The 18,385-nt window shown below is 35.1% G+C and overlaps 1 protein-coding gene and 1 non-coding gene across 3 annotated transcripts in view; one reads left to right on the top strand and one right to left on the bottom strand.

Annotated features, from left to right (window-relative positions):
- Positions 1 to 412: 412 nt before the first annotated feature.
- The window catches only part of WAPL (WAPL cohesin release factor), a 92,550-nt gene continuing 74,577 nt past the window's right edge, over positions 413 to 18,385 (bottom strand). For both annotated transcript variants that reach the window (XM_045841981.1, XM_045841980.1), the window contains exons 11-19: positions 18,109 to 18,206; positions 16,826 to 16,902; positions 13,726 to 13,901; positions 13,292 to 13,407; positions 12,756 to 12,917; positions 10,303 to 10,510; positions 7,926 to 8,014; positions 3,091 to 3,186; positions 413 to 2,759 (exon numbers count right to left, since the gene is read on the bottom strand). In XM_045841981.1, coding sequence (XP_045697937.1) covers positions 2,694 to 2,759; positions 3,091 to 3,186; positions 7,926 to 8,014; positions 10,303 to 10,510; positions 12,756 to 12,917; positions 13,292 to 13,407; positions 13,726 to 13,901; positions 16,826 to 16,902; positions 18,109 to 18,206 — 1,088 coding nt within the window. In that variant the 3' untranslated portion in view covers positions 413 to 2,693. The remainder of the gene's footprint in view (positions 2,760 to 3,090; positions 3,187 to 7,925; positions 8,015 to 10,302; positions 10,511 to 12,755; positions 12,918 to 13,291; positions 13,408 to 13,725; positions 13,902 to 16,825; positions 16,903 to 18,108; positions 18,207 to 18,385) is intronic.
- Positions 5,007 to 5,109, top strand: LOC123821235. The gene has a single exon (XR_006786086.1). It is a non-coding gene; the product is annotated as a U6 spliceosomal RNA (small nuclear RNA).

The raw sequence follows: 18,385 nt of genomic DNA, 5'->3' as shown, positions 1-18,385 counted from the left end.
TACAGAAAAAACACATGGACTTTTTACCCAACCCAGTAACTTAAAGGCTGACAACTAAGAAGATACTGAAAAAACTAAAAACCAGTTGTAAAAACTCAGTCTTAGGTCATATTCAGAGGCACAAATGACTAAAGGAAGTTTGTAATAAACACACCAAGGACCTAACTACACAACCAAAAAACCACTGTACCTAATGAACCTGAGTTGTTGAGAGTTACCATTTTATTCACATGAGTATTATTAAAAACATGGAGAAGTACGTAATATCTAACAAAAATTGGTTAAATTTTTATGTGTAGATTTAAAGTGTGAAATTCACTTAAGTGACACATTATGTTTCCCATTAAGTCATCGATATCAAGTTTATGAGATTTCTTCTTCCAAAAGTTTAACAGATGTTAAAGACAACATGTGTATTGAAAGTAGCAATTTTATTTGAGTTAAAATTATTTACAAAAACCCAAAGACATACTTCATGAAACTGGTACAAACTATTTTTTCCTGCCGTTGGCTTTTGCTCCAAAGATCACAGCTGAGAAATACTGTATAAAATAAAAATAAGATTAAATTCAGAAAAGTACTCTACTGTTCTAATTTCCAACTGGTAGTATTTACAGAAATATTTACAATGGAAAAAACATTACTTTAAAACTTTAATTTGTTAAGTCAGCCTCAAGTACCCTAAAATGCAGAGTTCTCTGAGGGTTAAACACACAAATGCACTGCAGTTCGGTGAGGTGATTTCTCCCCCACCTTGCCCCACCAAAATCTACATCTCTATCAGTGCTTGACAATTAGTTATTATTTAAATAACAAAACAAAAAACTGTTAAACACTGAGGTAAATCAATTCTCAAATGATTACCAGTGTAACAGAAAAAAATGTAGTTCGCCCTGATTGTTCTCATCCAAATGTTTTATATTTCTTACCACCTGTCACAAGTCAGTTTTACCAACAATCTGTTCCTTTTCTTAAATCAATGATTAATAAATATCAATGTATTTTAAAATTAAACAAAACATATCTAATGCAATTTTAAGGATATAATTTACTGATAAGCTTTTAAAATACCTGGCTAGGCTAGCTTTTATACTCAGGGCAAATACAACCTCAGTCTTTCCCAAGTTACACTGGCATACTATGCTCTCAAAAGGTGATGGGTGGGGTCAGAGTAGGTAGGAGGAAGAAGAAAATAATTTGCCTGCAACCAGTTACTTCCTTATAGATTTCCCAACAATCTGCATTATCAAAAATAGGAAGACATTAGAAGGCAGCCACTGCATTAAAAAACATTACAGCTGGCACTGATACAAGAGCCCCGATTTGTCACTTTATACAAGGAAATAACAAAGTCTAAATAAGTAAAAATTAGACTTTTAGCTATTTTCCCCAGTACACACCAAACTAATATTTTTATGGCTTCAAGTTTTACAAATCCAATAAAGAAACATGACATAACTATCTGAAAGGTATTTAAAAATATTAAAGAAATACATATCTGGAACGCCTGTGTTCAGGCCCAATCAATTTTAAGATTAAATGTATAACCAGTGGTCTGAAAAATAATACAAGAAAAATTTGCAATGTTGTGAAATTAAATGTTTTGTGTTTCATGACTATTTTCCAAACAACACACTGCTCTGTGAACTAAGAATCTGAATGGAAAAAAAAAAAAAAAAAAAAAGGATCTTTTCTACACCAGCAATTTAAGGCTTTGCGTTTATGCATTTGATCCTGTCACTCTACAGAAGAATATACACATTGTCTGGAAACATGAATTCCACATTGGTGTTTTAGCTTTCTTATAATTTACTGTATTGAACATTAGAAAATATATCTAGAGAGTCCTCCAATAAAACTTAGTAATGTTTCAAGAGCCTCCCCTAACATTAAGTGTAAACTACCCTGGGTTTGTCTATTTTGCTTCATCCTTTAACAGGGCACATCTTCTTATATAATAGTCCCTTAAGCTGTTATTTGTTTTCTTGCATCTATAGTTATGACTTATTATGATAATATAATGAACATGGTCATGGTCTCTAAAAGTGAAAAAGTTTGACAACCCAAATCAAATCAAAAATAAAAAATATGCTATTCATCCCTTGTGTCTTTGGATTCCATCTAATTTTAAATATAGACAGTAGTTCAGGGAACAACAAGAAAAATAATTCACAAAATTATTAGAAGCTTTATTTACGATTGGAATCATTCAACAAAATAGCAAAAGCAAATGAGCCTGAAAAAAGGAACTAAGCTGTTGTCTAGAATGTCCACAGAACATTCGATACCTCAGTAGCTAAGCTGCCTTTGCACCTGGCTGGCATGACAACAGTGGCTCAACATACACAGCAGTTGCACTAACAGCAGCACAAATTTCCCCCTTAAAACTTGCCCAGACTAAAGCAAGAAAACAAGGGGATAGTATAAACTCTGCCAAAGTAAGTGTAATTAAATACTGCATGGAATTAACAGCCTGAACCTTTTCCCTCATTTTTGATAGCTGCAGATTGATGTAGTAACTGTCATTTAGCAAATGCAGAATGCATGACGAAGAAATCAGGAGGCCTTAAAAATCCAAATGTGAATGATACTGATGAATGTTCTTGGTATATCTTCAAGGACTTCTTTCATGACTTTTCTTTGTCTAAGAATAGCTCCAGCATTACCAAGCACCTGAAGCAAAGGTAAAGCAGCTAGCAATGTTCCAAGTATTCAATCACTCTAGAGATAGATTTCTGGCCTGTGGTTCCAACAGCACACTGAAAGGGGGAGGGTGGGGTGGACAGAGAGGAAGTAACAGTTAATATTTTACAAATTTTTTAAAAGTATTACATCAAAGCATAAATCCTTTAGTTTTACTAACTGAACACTATGAATCAAAACACACTGAGATTAAACTGTGGCTTGATAATATAGTTATCAATATATTTGGCCATAATACTTAACAATTATCTTAAAAAAAAATAGAGCATACTTATTAAAAGAAGATCCCCTTTGCCTTCCACTCAATGGCCATAGTATTTTTATTTCTGTCATTAATGTATCATACTTATATATAAAGCCATAGAAGTTGCAATAAAAGTTACTTACAGTAAGATTCATGAAGCTCAGGAATTTTTTGAGCATCTCTGTCATTATTGAAAAGTCCCCTTCAGGAAGATACTCCCTCACAGTGGTCACATTAATCTGCGGAAACATCAAAGAAATAGTGGCAGAAAACACGAGCTTGATCTTGCACTGTGTTGGTAGTTTTGGCACACATTCTGTTCCAAACTTCTGCAGGGTCCCTGAAACTCCTTGGTTAACATACAGTTTCCTTTTTCCATACTCCCTAACTGTGCCTGCATGTGTGCATGTGTGTCCTCATTACCTAGCCCATCCTATCTACAGAAGGGAAAAAGGTAAAGCTGTCAAGGCCATAAAAGAAAATTGTGTGTGCATTTTTACTTCTGTAAATACACAGGAAAGTGCCTAAAAGAAAATGTGCTGTTGAGTGTGTATATTTATGTGTATGTTACAGGGGAGTGGTGTTAGGAGAGGAGGAGGAAGGAATGCAGATTTAAAAAGTTACAATTCAGAATGTACTCAAGGGCTGCTTATGAAATAGAAAGAAAAAGATCAAAGAACATTTCTCACATTCCACAGGTGAAGCCAACTAATTACGTAGGTTAGGAATGAACTAGATCTTTCCAATAAATCTAGTGTAATCCAGGAGGAGAATGCCATCAAAAAAGGAGAGATTAAGGTATTTCCCTACATTGTTAGCCAGAGGCAGCCAAACTATATATAAACCAATCTGTTTTGAGAAAAATATACAACCTGCTTTAAAAACTGTTCTATTTTGCCTTTTGGCTCTCTGAGCAGCATCATAGCAGTTGGTAAAAACAAGCGCCTTACAAAAGGTAGCAAAAAGGGAGCCAAGAACAAAGTGGGTGATCCATTTTCTAAGAAAGACTGGTATGATGTAAAAACATGAGCTATGTTCAATGGAAAAAACAGTGGAAAAACCGACTCAAGGAACCAACATCGTATCTGATAGTCTCAAGGGTCGTGTTTTTGAAGGAAGCCTAACTGATTTACAGAATGAGGAAGTTGCATTTAAAAAATTCAAGCTAATTACTGAGGATGTTCTGGGCAAAAACTGTCTAATTTCTATGGATTTTACCGGAGACAAAATGTGCTCCACAGTCAAAAAACGACATAACATGATTGAAGCTTATGTTGATGTCAAGAATTACTGATGGTTATTTGCTTCATCTAATTCTGTAGGTTTTACTAAAAAAACAAAACAATCAGACTTGGAGGATCTCTTATTCTCAATTATAGACAGGTCTGCTAAATCTGGAGACAATGACAGAAATCATGACCGAGATTGCAAACAAATGACTTGGAAGAAGTGGTCAATAAATTGATCCCAGACAACATTGGAAAACATAAAGAAAAGGCTTGCCTCTATTTATCTGTTCCATGATGTCACTGTTAGAAAAGTCAAAATGCTGAAGAAACCCAAGCTTGAACTGGGAAAACTCAGGTTAGCAGTTCTGGAAAAGTTACTAGGGGACATAGATTTTGAAGTTGAATGAGCTGATGGATATAAACTCTCAGTCCAAGGATCTGTTTAACATTCAAACTTAATGGTGACAAACAAAAAATCTTATTTGTGGGGAAATAAACTATTTCAGTATATCTTTAAAATGCTTTAAAAGTTCATAAAGAATAAAAGGAAAGGCTCTTTTAAAAAGGTTCACCTGTAATAAAAAACACAAAAGAAACATGTTGTCCTGAGGTTGAGGGTGAGGGATGGGCAGGGGCAAGAGTTCTTCTGATTTGAGTTTTGTTGATGGGGGCATGGAAGGAGAAACTACAATTACTCTCTTTCAGGAAATCTGCCATGAGTCCCCTCTCCCGTTTTTTATTCTTGTCTGGGTACTTTTGAAATTATAAAGAGCAAAATATTGGTACAAATACAGTTTCGAAAAGATTTAATAAAAAATGTTGCTGAAACAGTGCTCACTTCGGCAGTACATACACTGAAATTGGAACAATACAGAGAACATTAGCATGGCCCCAGTGCAAGAATGACTAATTCATGAACCATTCCATATTTTTGAAAACAGGGGAAGGGTCGTCAAGGAACAAATATAAGGACCCACTGACAAAGCCAAAGGGGGTAGAATCAAGGGTGGGAGGCGAGGATGGGTGGAGCAAGGGGAGAGGTGGGGGGAAATGGAGATGACTGTACTTGAACAATTAAAAAATAAAGTTGCTAAAATCACCGTATGCTAAGATATGTGATATCAATCACCCATATTCTAGCCTCCCCACCAAAAGCCACCATAGGTCCCCCTAGCACAAACCTTGTAGCTAAAACACTTAAGAGATTTTACAAAATGTTTTAAAAATACACTGAAGTGGAGGATGTAAGAGTAATGGCCATGGTAAAGCTGGATTTAAGAATGTCTTTGACAGAGCCCTGGCTGGTTGTAGCTCAGTGGATTAAGCGCGGGCCTATGAGCAAAAGTGTCGCTGGTTCAATTCCCACCTGGGGCACACACCTGGGTTGTGGGCCAGGTTGTGCGAGAGGCAACCACACATTAATGTTTCTCTCCCTCTCTTCCCCTCTCTAAAAATAAATAAAATCTTAAAAAGAATGTCTTTAACCATTCTCTAGAGAAAAGGTGTAACACTACAGTGACAGGAAGAGTAGTGTGGGAGGTACAAAAAGAACAGGAGGAAACAGCATGGCCTATTTGGGAAATTCAGAAAAGTATCCAAGGGGTATGACAGACTGAGGAACTGGAGAAGCAGTTTTAAGTCTGGGGTCTTATAGAAGTAAACAAAGTCATCATTCCCTAAATGACGGTGAGCCAAGAAAAATTCCTAAGAGTTAGCTATGGTGGCAGTATACTAGATTTCAGGAATGGAGAAAGTCAAGACAGCAGACCATCAAGGGAACTGACCACTGCATGTACAGGGTGGTTGGTGGGCAATGGAAAATGACACCAAGTCTCCTAGGCTTCCTAAGCATGATGTCCTTCACCATAGCATTTACTGTACATAACCCACCTGCTTTCCTGTCTCTCTTCCACTTACACTGGGCAAACCAATTTCCTTCACATTTTGTGGTATCGGCTAGCTTTTTTGGGTTACTCATAATGATTCCCAAGGCAAGAAAGACATCTGGGTTCTATGAATTCACAACATTCCCCACAACAGAGAGACCTTAACATTTCTTTAGAGACGTAAAACACACTAAAATTTAAATACTTTGCCCCTGGTTCCCTTTTTGAGATCTGCCTCTTCCTTGTTCCCTTTGTTGGAGGGCTTAGTTGAAGAGATTCACAGAAAGAAAATGAAGATTTCACAGGGCTCTCCAGAGTCATGATGAGAAATTTGCTCTTGACCCTAAAAGCAGTGGTGCCAGCAAAGGCCATAACAAAGTGCGCTACTGTGCATTTAGATCAGAGCTTGACTACAATATGAACATGGAAAAGATAAGAAAAGATTCAGAAAAATATACAGGACTTAAGACACACAGATATGGGATGGGAGGGGAAGGGTTGTAGGACAGGGGAGGCAGGGAAAAGGCAATACAGAAAACTGGACAGGAAAAATGAGAAAGTGTGGGTGGTAGATAGGCCCACAGCATGAATGTCTCTCCTAAAAAAGCCATTCATATTATTACTGTGCTTTTTTCTTCCAATCTTCCAGTCTCAGAAAACAGAAGTTAACCTTTCTACTACACAATAGACACTTTCTTGCCTCCTGAATGCCTAAAAAAAACCTTGCTTTCATTTTAAAATTTTGCTATTCTACTGGTCCTTTCCTTCTAAAAAGAAAAAAAAAAGGCAAAACAACTGAACCCCCAACCCCATGAGTTCCCCATTTTAAAGCAGACTCTACCTAAGCCAGAACCATCCACTTCTGTGCTCTCTCAGCACTGTACTGACTAGACATTCACACTTCTTGTAGTTAAATCACAATGATCTAAATATCATATGGTAGCCCCATTTTCTTAGTCAGTGAGTACTTCAAACAAAAGCATGTGAGTCAATACTGGCCAAGATGAGGGGAAGTCTACTTGCTGTGGTGGGTGGGAATGGGTCCTATAGGGGAAAAAAGCATTATTCTGAAAAAGAAATATAAAGAGGCCACCATTTTCTGCTAGATATACCTAGAGCCAGCACAGAACCATGAGGGCAACTAGCAAAGGAAAAGTAGAGTTAAAAGTCAGAAATTATCTGAGTCCCTGGTATCACTGAGACTAGACTTTTCCATCTTAAACCAGCTGAGCATAGGTTTTACATTATGCTCTTCTTTTATTTCAACCTAAGGGATGTGAATCGATTCATCATCCATTAGTCAAGAATGTTCTCATTAAACACAATATACTCTTACTCTGGAATGTATCTTTAAAAGTTCACCCAAATTCAAAATAGTCACAAGAATTTAAGGTACAGCATAGGAAATACAGTCAATAATACTGTAATAACTATGGTAGCACCAAGTGGGTATTAGAAATATAGAACACATAAAGTACATATGACTATCTAAGTACTATTTTGTGTACCTGAAATTAGTACAAAATAATAATGAATGTAAACTGTAAATGAACAAAGTGTAAAAAAGTTCACGAAATATCTAAAAGTTATCTTTAAAATTTTTTATTTATTTTAGATAGAGGAAAGAGAGGGAGAGGAACATTCATCGGTTGCTTCTCACACACCCTCAACTAGAAACCTGGCCTGCAACACAAGCATGTGCCCTGACTGGGAATCAAACTGGCAACCTTGCAGTTTGCAAGACAATGCCCAATCAACTGAGACACACCAGTCAAAGTAATAAATAAGTTAATTAGATAATGGTATGAAGCTGTCACAACAGAACCTTTTTTAGGGCACATAAAACACTGAACTATTACTTACTGGACTCTCCTGGCAGAGACACCCAAGAAGCAGTGCTGTATATGAGGCCACAATGCAATCCTCCATGTGTTTGCCAGCATGCTGAAGGGCTAAGAAAAAACAAAAAAAATGTTAACAGTATATCAGAAAATAAAAACTCAAGAAACCAGCAAGTCTGTTCAACTGTTAGTTACCCTTTCTTCAAAAACGTTGAATACTGATAAATGATACTAAGATAATGGGATATCCACACAAATGAACAACAAAAAAAACTTCATATGGAAGATATGAGATAATGGAAGATAATATAAGAGCTAAAACCATAAAACTCTTAGAAAAAAACATAATGTTTGTGACATTGTTAGGAAATGGTTTCTTAGATACAACACTAAAACCACAAATGACAAAATTAAAAAAACAGGTAAATTGAACTTCATTAAATTTAAAACTTTTTATTTCAAAAGATATCATATACCATCAAGAAACAGAGAAGACAACCCTTAGAATATATCTGCATATCATGTACCTGTAATCAGGGCCAGGTATCCAAATATAATAAAGAATGTGTGCAGCAAAAAGACAAACTAATATAAAGTATGGGGATTTGAATAGATATTTCTGCAAAGATAAGTAAATGACCACTAAGCAAGTGAAAAGATGCTCAACACCATTTATTAACTAGGGAACTGCAAATCAAGTGACATATACCTTCATACCAACTAAGATGGCTAAAATGAAAGAAACAAATAACTGGAAGGATGCAGAGAAACTGGAACCCTTACGTGTTGCTGATAGGAAATTAAACTGGCACAGCCACTTTGGAAAACAGTTTGACAGTTGTACATGAAATGTTCATAGCAGCATTATTCCTAACAACCAAAGGTAGACACAAACCCAAATGTCTATCAGCTGATGACTAGATAAACAAAATGTGATATATACATACAATGGAATATCTGGCTACAAAAATGAAATTAAGTACTGAGACATGCTATAACATGGATGAACAATGAAAACATTAGGCTAAGTCAAAGAGGCCAGTCAAAAAGGGTCATATTGTATTATTCTATTTATATGAAATGTCCAGAATAGGCAAATCCAGAGACAGAAGTAGATCAGTAGTTTCTAGTGGCTAAGGAGGGAAGAACAAGAGATAACTGTTGTTCATGGGTACAGGGTTTCTTCTGGGAGTGATGAAAATGTTTTGAAATTAAACAGCGATGATGACTGCACAACTTTGTGACTATATTGATAACTACTCAATTGTTTACTTTAAAAGGATGGATTTATCTTATATGGGGCTGAACTGTATCCCCCACCCAATTTATGTGTTGATCTCAGGTTATGACTACACTAGGACATGGGGTGTTTCATTAAAAAGACAGCTAACTTCAATGAGGCTGTTAGGGCAGGCCCTAATCTAATATTAACTACTGTCCACATAAGAAATTAGGACACTCACAGAGGAAAGACCATGTGAAAACACAGGGGATTCTGATCATCTACTAACCAAAAAGAGAGGCTTTAGAAGATATCAACCGTGATGACACCTTGATGTTGGACTTAAAACCTCCAGAACTATGAGGAAATTAATTCTATTGTTTAAGCCACTCAGTCTAAGGTGTTTTGCTAAGGTAGCCCTCACAAACTAATACTTATCTCCCAAAAAAGCTATTGTTTAAAAAGGATGCTAAGCAACCAAAAATATTATGCCAAAAGAAATATCAAAACTTAGTAAATGAGAAAATAAAACAGATTTATTACAATACCAGAACTAATGACATTAGATTTGGAGAGCGGTGGGCATGAGAGAGAGACTGAGAAGCACTGTTGGTACTTGCTTCCTAACTGGATAAAAATGAACATATTATTTAAATTTTCTAACTTACATAACATGAGATTACAAGTGGCTATTTTGTAGAACTTGCATAAATCAAGTATCACAATTCCTGAAAACAGTAGGTAATGTTTGGTTAATGAAAGCATTACCTTCAGTATATCCCTTACTGTGTTTGCTACCAACTATGTATACACCATTTGAGAAGGATGATTTTTTGACAGATCTCAGTTTATAAAATGAGGCCAATAAAAGAATCTCAAAATTTCAAAACTGTAAAATCCTTTAGAGGGCAAACTGGCTGCTTCTCTTTACAGGTAAGTAGGTTGGTCCAGGAAGGAAAGAAGGACCTTTCTGGAACTGCACATATGCCTTCCTCACTGCTAGGAAGCCAGCAAAGAACTCCTATGACCACTGAAATATCAAAGCTTGTGTGCACTGAATTAAAGAGGCCATAAGACAGATTAAATAAAGGATTATAACATATGATTTAAAAGTATGTTCTGAAAAAAAATAGGCCCACTATTTTCCATTTGAATACACCACCCAAAATGAATATACCTTTATTGAGGTCAAGTTCTTCATCATCCTCTTCCTTCTTATGTTTCTCTTCTGTACCATCGGTCTTTTCAGTTGATACCCACTGTATTTCTCCACTTGTTTCTTGCCACTCTCCACTCTTATCATGCTGAGTGGTGGGAGCATCTTTGATCAACTCATCTGTTTTACTTTCTGCCAACTGGGCTGCTCGCTCTCGCTCCAGGAATAGCTGACAAAAATTATTTTTGAAGATCATTAAAAGGACATCACCAACCGACATATATGTACTCAAATATAAAGTTGTTTTTAAACAAACAACCCTAGGAAGCATGTTTTCTGATGAAAAGGTTAAGTATCAGATGAGATCGGGCATATTCAGGGTAGTACAGCAGTAGATCAAAAGGTTAAGTACCAATAAAAGCCTTTGCTCTGACCATCCTTGCTCTACATCCTATGAAGGCCAAAACAAAAGTATAAATGCTACTGGGATTCAACCAAGTAAATTAAGTGCATTTAACTAATGGTGAAGGCATTCTGTTTGTAAAAATGAAAACCTCATTATTTTCCTTTGATGGATAATACTGACAAAAAAATTTAAGCAAAACACCCCAAAACTTGATTTTTTAAAAAAAATTTAAAAACCCAAGCAGAATGGATGGATTAACTGAAAAGAAGAAAGCATACTGACTAAAACTACATAGTATTGGGTAAAAGCAACATGGCTTCTTTAAAAGAAAACTTAAGAGATAAACAAAAAACAATAAAAAATAAAAACAAAAGATTTCAGAGAACTGGACTGAACCCTGAACTGGAACTCAACTAATATTATTAAAAATGGAAGTGCAATTGTCAATGGAAGTACACAGTGAAACTCTTAAGTCAAAAAGGGAATACATCAAACTCCTTGTCTTCACTTACTTTATTTCCCCTGTGCTGGTACAGAGCTGATCATATAGAAAGCATTGAACATACTAGTATGATTTAGGCAAAACTGTAAGTTATTAAAGACAACTACCTGAAAATGAAATGCCAAGTAGATCTCCAAGATTTGCTTAGTATATAGAAGAGTGGTATATAAACCTTAATACCCTTAAAAAATAAAATTTACATTTTATATATAAAGTATAGTACTTCTTAAAATTGGCTCAAGAATCCCTACAGATCCTCAAGTTCCTTTCAGGGAGTCTGTGAGGTCAAAACTGCATTCATAACAATATCAAGAGGTCAAGGTGACTTCTTTCATTTTCTCATGAGTTTTCCAGAATGCATGTCATGTGATTGTATCACTGCTCTAATGGCTAAATGGAATGGGTGCCTATGTTTCACAATTTTCTCAGTTTTGATTTCTAATTCAGTAAATATGGAAAGACAGAGCACGCATAAATAAAAAGATCTTAGGAGTCCCCAATAATTTTTAAGAGTATAAAGAAGTCTTTTTTGTTTTTTTAAATCCTCACCCAAGGACCTTTTTTTCATTATTTTTAGAGAGAGAGGAAGGGAGAGAAGAAGAAAGAAACATGGATGCAAAAGAGAAGCACTGGTTGCCTTCCCACGTGTGCCCAGACTGAGGATCACATGCACCTGGACTGGGGTGCAAATCCACAGCCTAGGTATGTTCCCTGACCAGGAACTGAACCCACAACCCTTCAATTAACCACTGGGTCCCACTGGCCAGAGCAAAAGTATAAAGGCTTGAGATCAAAATAAGAGATCAAAATGGGTTCCCAATTATAATTAAGGAAAAGATCAAGTTGTTATAGATTACTTTTGGAAGACACAGTTCAAGCATTATTAGTTTCAAAGAGGCCAAAATGATTAACAGGTTAGCAAAGGCTTCAGAAACAATGAAAAGTAGGTTTCATTGTCACTTCTGAATATATGCAAACTGTTATCTAAGGGAATGACAAAGGCAGCTAGGAACTTATAAGACTGGCAAAAAGTAAAAATTATAATGCCTCCTGTTGTCAAGAAATAACAACTCATACAGTTTTTTGGAGGGAGGAAGTATGTGTTTGGTGACTGGGGTGGGGAGAACTGAGGACATCAATTTTAAATATATACCTTCTGACACAATTCCTAAGCCAGAAAATTACTCCACATATGTACTTTGAAAAGTATGGCCCTACATTTAGGTCAGACGAATAAATGATTGAGGACTTACACTGGGTAAGGTGAGGCTGATGCTGATTCATAATTTTTTATTAATAATCTACTTTTGACTCATACACAAATATGCGTTGTTTATGCTTTTCACTAACAAAGCCTAAGAAATGATTACAACAGTGGAATATAGTCAGGAGAGTAAGTGTAAGTAAGGGTATTGCTAAACTGGTAAGAGAAAAATGAGAGTGAGAGGTGGGAAAAAAGAGAGGGAAGAGGAGGTGAGGGTAAGGGGGAGAGAAGGTACAACCAATAAGGAAATTGGACAGATGCAACAAACTGAAGTTGTTAGTTTGTTTTAACTTGTTGCTTACCTGCACTAAAGCCTGAACAGCATGAACTTGTCCAGCTATCCTTAAACTATCATCTCCTTCACTACAGAATGACGAATCAAAAGAACACGCTGTTTCCATGTTGACAAGACAGTGCCGATTCCGAGCACTATATTCTACTAGGTTTATCAGTAGACCTAGGCCCTACAAAAATTAAAACATGTATTATTACCATAGTTGAGAATTAAAAGCAAATGAACACAATATACATAACTTTTATTGGCAACTACAAACCTAATTAGCATCCTGCCATCCACAAAATTAATTAAAAACTAGCATTTAAGGTCTTCCCAAAAAATGATTTCACCACTTTAAAAAAAATCACTTTTCGTTTTTATATTTATTATTTGTACATAGAATCCTTCACAGCTCTTTTGTGCCATGAGATTATGTTCATAAAGATCTATTGAAACCCACAATATAGCAAACAATTGGTTCTAACCCCAAAATTAAGATGAAGTTTTTATCATTAATCAAATACTTAAGTACTCATTTCTGAAACAGTCATTTCAACTCACCAGCACTCGAATATCAAATCTCTGCTCCTGAGGTAGGTACTTTGGAACCTGAAGCACACAGTTCATCGCTGTGCCAATCAAGCCATCTTGTTCTCCTGTTTTGGTGCTGCCCCACTCTAAAATACAAAATACAAGTGTGAAAATTGTTACCGACTCTTCTTTATGATACCAACAATCAATATTTATTAACAAGGGTATTAAAGTTAGAAATGAAATATTTCTTTTTTGAAATACGTTTTTGATTGTATATTTCCAAGCCAAGATACATGGCTAGTTCTAAAATATCAACTAAAAACAGTTAAATCTATATATAAATAAATTACATGATGGCAATTTAAAAAAAACTACAACATTAAGAAATACGGGGAATAACTTATTTTTGTATGTAAATATACAATCTTTCAATGAGAACATACATAAAAAATATTACTTACCATTATCATTAGTTAAATTGAGCAGCACGCCAATGATGGCCCTCATGCAGTCTTCCACTGCTTTGCCTACATGGTTAGTTACATTCTGCTGTGGCAGAGGTCTACTATCAGGAAAGCATACACTATTCTCAGCACGGTTATACTGCTGAATCAATTCTTCACAATGTTGTAATGCTCTTAAAAGGAAACCAAATGTAGATATTAGGCTAAACAAAAATAGGTATACTAAAAATTTCTATTCACTTAAAGACTTCAATATTTCAAATCTGTCATAAATGCTGCCAAATTAACTTATTTTTTTATTCCCAAAGTTATAATGTATCAACTATTCAATCAGGTACCAAGTATGTCTGCTACCACACTAGCTGCTATGTTTGATTTATTTTGGGAAAAATCGATAATTTTGATTTTTCCAGGCCAAGTTAAATTATAAACTCAATACAGAAGTTTTTATCTGTATTACCTATAGTTGCCTCCCATTTTACCAATCTCTCCAACACAAATAACTCACCACAACCCCTCCCAAAACAAGCTAAAAGTTTTTTTTAAAGATTTCACTTATTTGTTTGTTTGTTTATTTGAGAAAGGGGAAGGGAGGGAGAAAGAAAGGGTAAGAAACATCAATGTGTGGTTGTCTTTCATGTGTCCCCTACTGGGGACCTCGACCACAACCCAGGCATGTGCCCTGACTGGGAATTGAACTGGCAACCCTTTGCTTTTGCATTCAATCCACTGAACCACACCAGTAAGGGCGAAGCTAAAAGTTTTAAGAGCTAACACTAAATATTTTGAATTTCATTTAGAATGCATGCTCTTAGCAAGTAGAGAATACTGTTTATATTAGTGTTGCATAATAAGTAGCCTTGTATAGATGGGTATGAAATACTGCATAAGCATTATAGCAAATGACAAGAGGTCATTTAACTGATATATGTATTGTACGTGTTCTGGCAGACATCAAGGTATCAGCTGCACCCCAGGATTCTCAATATGCTACCTAAAATAATCATAAAAACAACAACAACAACAAAGGTGATGCTGAAGCAGGCCTAGTATTTCTGAAAATTCTCCTTAAATCACCATGTCCATTAAGAAGGACATGAAAGATGAAAGACGATGTAAGCTGACTCTATCGGTTGATTTTACTGTATTATACAAACACAAAAAGCCCTTCAAGAAAACTGTACTTTATCTATTCTCCCTCTAGCTACTCCTTAAATCATATTCTTTGGTTAGGAAGGTATTCCTCATTGTCTCATCTAAAATAATTTATTTATATGTTTAGGGACGTTAGCCAGAACTACCATGCCATTATTGTTAACTGCCTTAAGCAGTACTAAGCTGTATTGCAGTTTGGGTTGAGAGGTGAGTGGCAAAGGGCATTCAGTATGCTATTCTTGCATTTATCAGGGTTCTACAGAAAAGTTAAAAAAGCCAGATGAATGAACTTTCACAAATATCCAGCTCTAACCTCCACTGCTAAGACATTTGACATTTGAAGCAAAATTCCTAATTATGACAAAACAGCTAAAACCTGTCCTTGTAAGGAGTCAAAATACACAAAAGAAATTTTACAAAGAAGAAATATTTAACTTGCAACAACACTCTCTGGTAAAGGGAGGGTAAAACAGGGTAAAAAAAAAAAACAACTAGAACACATGCTCTTAAGGGTACACTAAGTGTGATACAAAATTTACAAAAATACAAGACATAAGAGATGGAGGGGAAATTTATAGATAAAGAAAATCTATCAGAAACTAGACACTACTAGACATTGAATATTGACTAAACATATGATAATATTAAGCAATTAATATACAGGGTATGAAAATAGTAAAGTGGTTATATTTATTTAAAGAGTCCTCTTTTATGTACCTAAGTATTTATGTATGAAATAAGAAATCTGTACTTTGCTTGAAGATAATATAAAAGGGAAATGGATAGGGTTACAGATGGAAACAAGACTGGACACGATCAATGATTATTCAAGCTCAATAATGTATACGTATTTCAAATCCTTTTGTCATGTATGAAATTCTCCAAAATAAGGGGTTAAAAACCAGAAACTTGAGTCAGGTAGTTAGTGGGCCTCTGACACTATACTAAGGATTTCGGACATACATGCAAAAAAAGTAACCACAGGGATTCGGAGTTTGGCATTATTTTATAAAGCAGAGATCTGAGAAAGGTTAACCCCTTGTGGTACTATACTGGACAGGTTAGAGGCCAGAGATATAAAGAATCAGGGCAGGGATATTAGGAAGAGGCTGCTGTACTGGGGTGATAGTATTTGCCTAATGTCATACAACTTGGGCTGAGAGAGTGTAGAATGGGGGAAGAAGCTACATATAGATCTGGAAAAACAGGTATAACAAAAGGGCAGAAGAGGAACAGTGAAGTTCACTTACAATAAAAATAAGGACTAATACTTAGTGTTTACTATAGATCAAGCATTGTTCCAGACTTCACATTGTATGAACTCTCTTAATATATATTGTTCATAATATATAAACATAAAAGAGAACTTAATTTTTTAAATTTTAGTATTTATTAATAGACACATTTTAAATATTATACATAACATATAAATGTATATTATATTTTTATTATAACAACCTTAAGTAGATACAATTATTAATAACCCTGAAGAATTTCCAGCAAGTACCGTATTTTTCAGACTATCTAGATGCACCTTTTTACCACATTTTTTGCTTCAAAAATTTTTTTTCCTATTTTCCTCCTCTAAAACCTAGATGCATCTTACGGTGCGGACTCCAGATGCACCTAGATTTTAGAGGAGGAAAACAGGAAAAAATTTTGAAGCAAAAAATGTGGTAAAAAAAAGTATGCCTTATAGTCTGAAAAATATGGTAACTGCCTTGTGCCTGAAGTTTCAGGGGCTGAAGTTATAAAGATGGGATTCACATTCAAGTCTTTTTGGCTCCAGAATCTGTACTCCTAACTTGCACTATACTATACTGCTTCTGGTTCACAGAATTCAACAGACAGAAGTATTTTAGGGAGAAAAGTGACACAATCATATTTCCTTTATGATCAATACAAATGCTTTAAATAAAAAGCATATTTCAGAAAAACTTACTTAGCTGATGAAACAATGAGTTGTGAATCTTTATATGCTATCAAGTAGCTTTGATTCTCTGGATTATGCACTGTTACCTAGAAGGAAAAATCTTGAAATGATTGTGGCAATACGTAACTTTTATTCATTCACATACAACACACTATGCCTGGTGCTCTAAAATACATAAAAATGAGAAAATTCAGTCCTTGTTATGTAAGGGAATTAACAACCCACATGTTCCAGATTTAAAATGAGCCATCACTTCATTAATAAAATTAAAAGGGCAGTCTCTAACTTATACAATAAAGTTCTTAAATGGATTCATTAGAATAAATATATAGGGGTGGGCAAAAGTAGGTTTACAGTTGTGAGTATATGAAAGAGTTTATTACGGTATTATTATTTATGGTATTATTTACACATGAACAACTATAAATATACTTCTGTCCACCTCTGCATATGTTTATGAAATGTACCTAATGCATTCCAGAAGAGGACAACTTTAATTTTAACAATGCCGTAACTTTTGTTTAATTTTGATTTATTGTTTTAAGACACAGAGAGAGAGAAAAAGAAAAAGACCTTAGGAGAGATATCTATTTGTTGTTACACTTATTTATATACTCATTGGTTGCTTCTTGTAAGTGCCCTAAACCGAGATCAAACCTGTAACCTTCACGTATCAGGATGATACTCTAACCAACTGAGCTACCTGGCCCAGGGCCAGAAACTTTCAACTTATACTAGATTATTTTCCCATAGATGTTTCAAAAAGCACCTAGCTACTCCAATCTGATCAACAATCAATCTATGCATCCTGAACTTCACAGGCAGCATAAATTCTAAACTACACTGAACTGGGTAGTTATTCATACAAGCAAAACAAATATACTTATGGCACATAGTTCAACAGTATCATTCAATACCAAATATTATTATAAACTGTGATTATAAACAATCTGACTCTAGTAATGGCTAAATCAAGAAAATCCTTATTAGTTTCTTTAAATAATCTGACTGCATTTAAGTATTATTTTCCTCAAGATATTTAAGCAGAACTCCACATTAAGGAAAGAACATATTAATAACACTTGGCAATATAAACAAATGTGACATGAAAGTATTCTTGAAGACTAAACTGCTCTTCATTGAACTTGTGATCATTAACATTGATTGCTCAAAGAATACAATTTCAATTTGGACTTTAAAATGTAAAACCCTAGAGCTATATAAGTGATTTAGCAGTCTCATGCAGTCACAATTAAGACTAAATAATTTTCCAAATAGTTATCCATACTTACACTTTCTAGAACTCGTAAACATCTCTCTGCTCCCCATAATGAGGCTACTAGTTTCTCTTCATCCTCATCTCTACCTAAATGATCCACGCATTCTTTCACTAGAAGAAAAGAAGGGGATATATGTTAGTATGTCTCATTATCTCAATACCTACCCCCTTAATTAACATTAAAAGCCATCTGTACACATGCTATGAATATGCCGGAACCTCCCTGAATATTATTTATTCTAAGTTTTACACTATGAGATGCTAAAATGTATGAGATTAATTTATTGTAA

The sequence above is a fragment of the Phyllostomus hastatus genome, unplaced genomic scaffold, assembly GCF_019186645.2.
Source record: "Phyllostomus hastatus isolate PE091 unplaced genomic scaffold, TTU_PhHast_1.1 phas_contig_38, whole genome shotgun sequence".
Classification (NCBI taxonomy): domain Eukaryota; kingdom Metazoa; phylum Chordata; class Mammalia; order Chiroptera; family Phyllostomidae; genus Phyllostomus; species Phyllostomus hastatus.
This window is presented reverse-complemented; position numbering and strand designations above follow the sequence as displayed.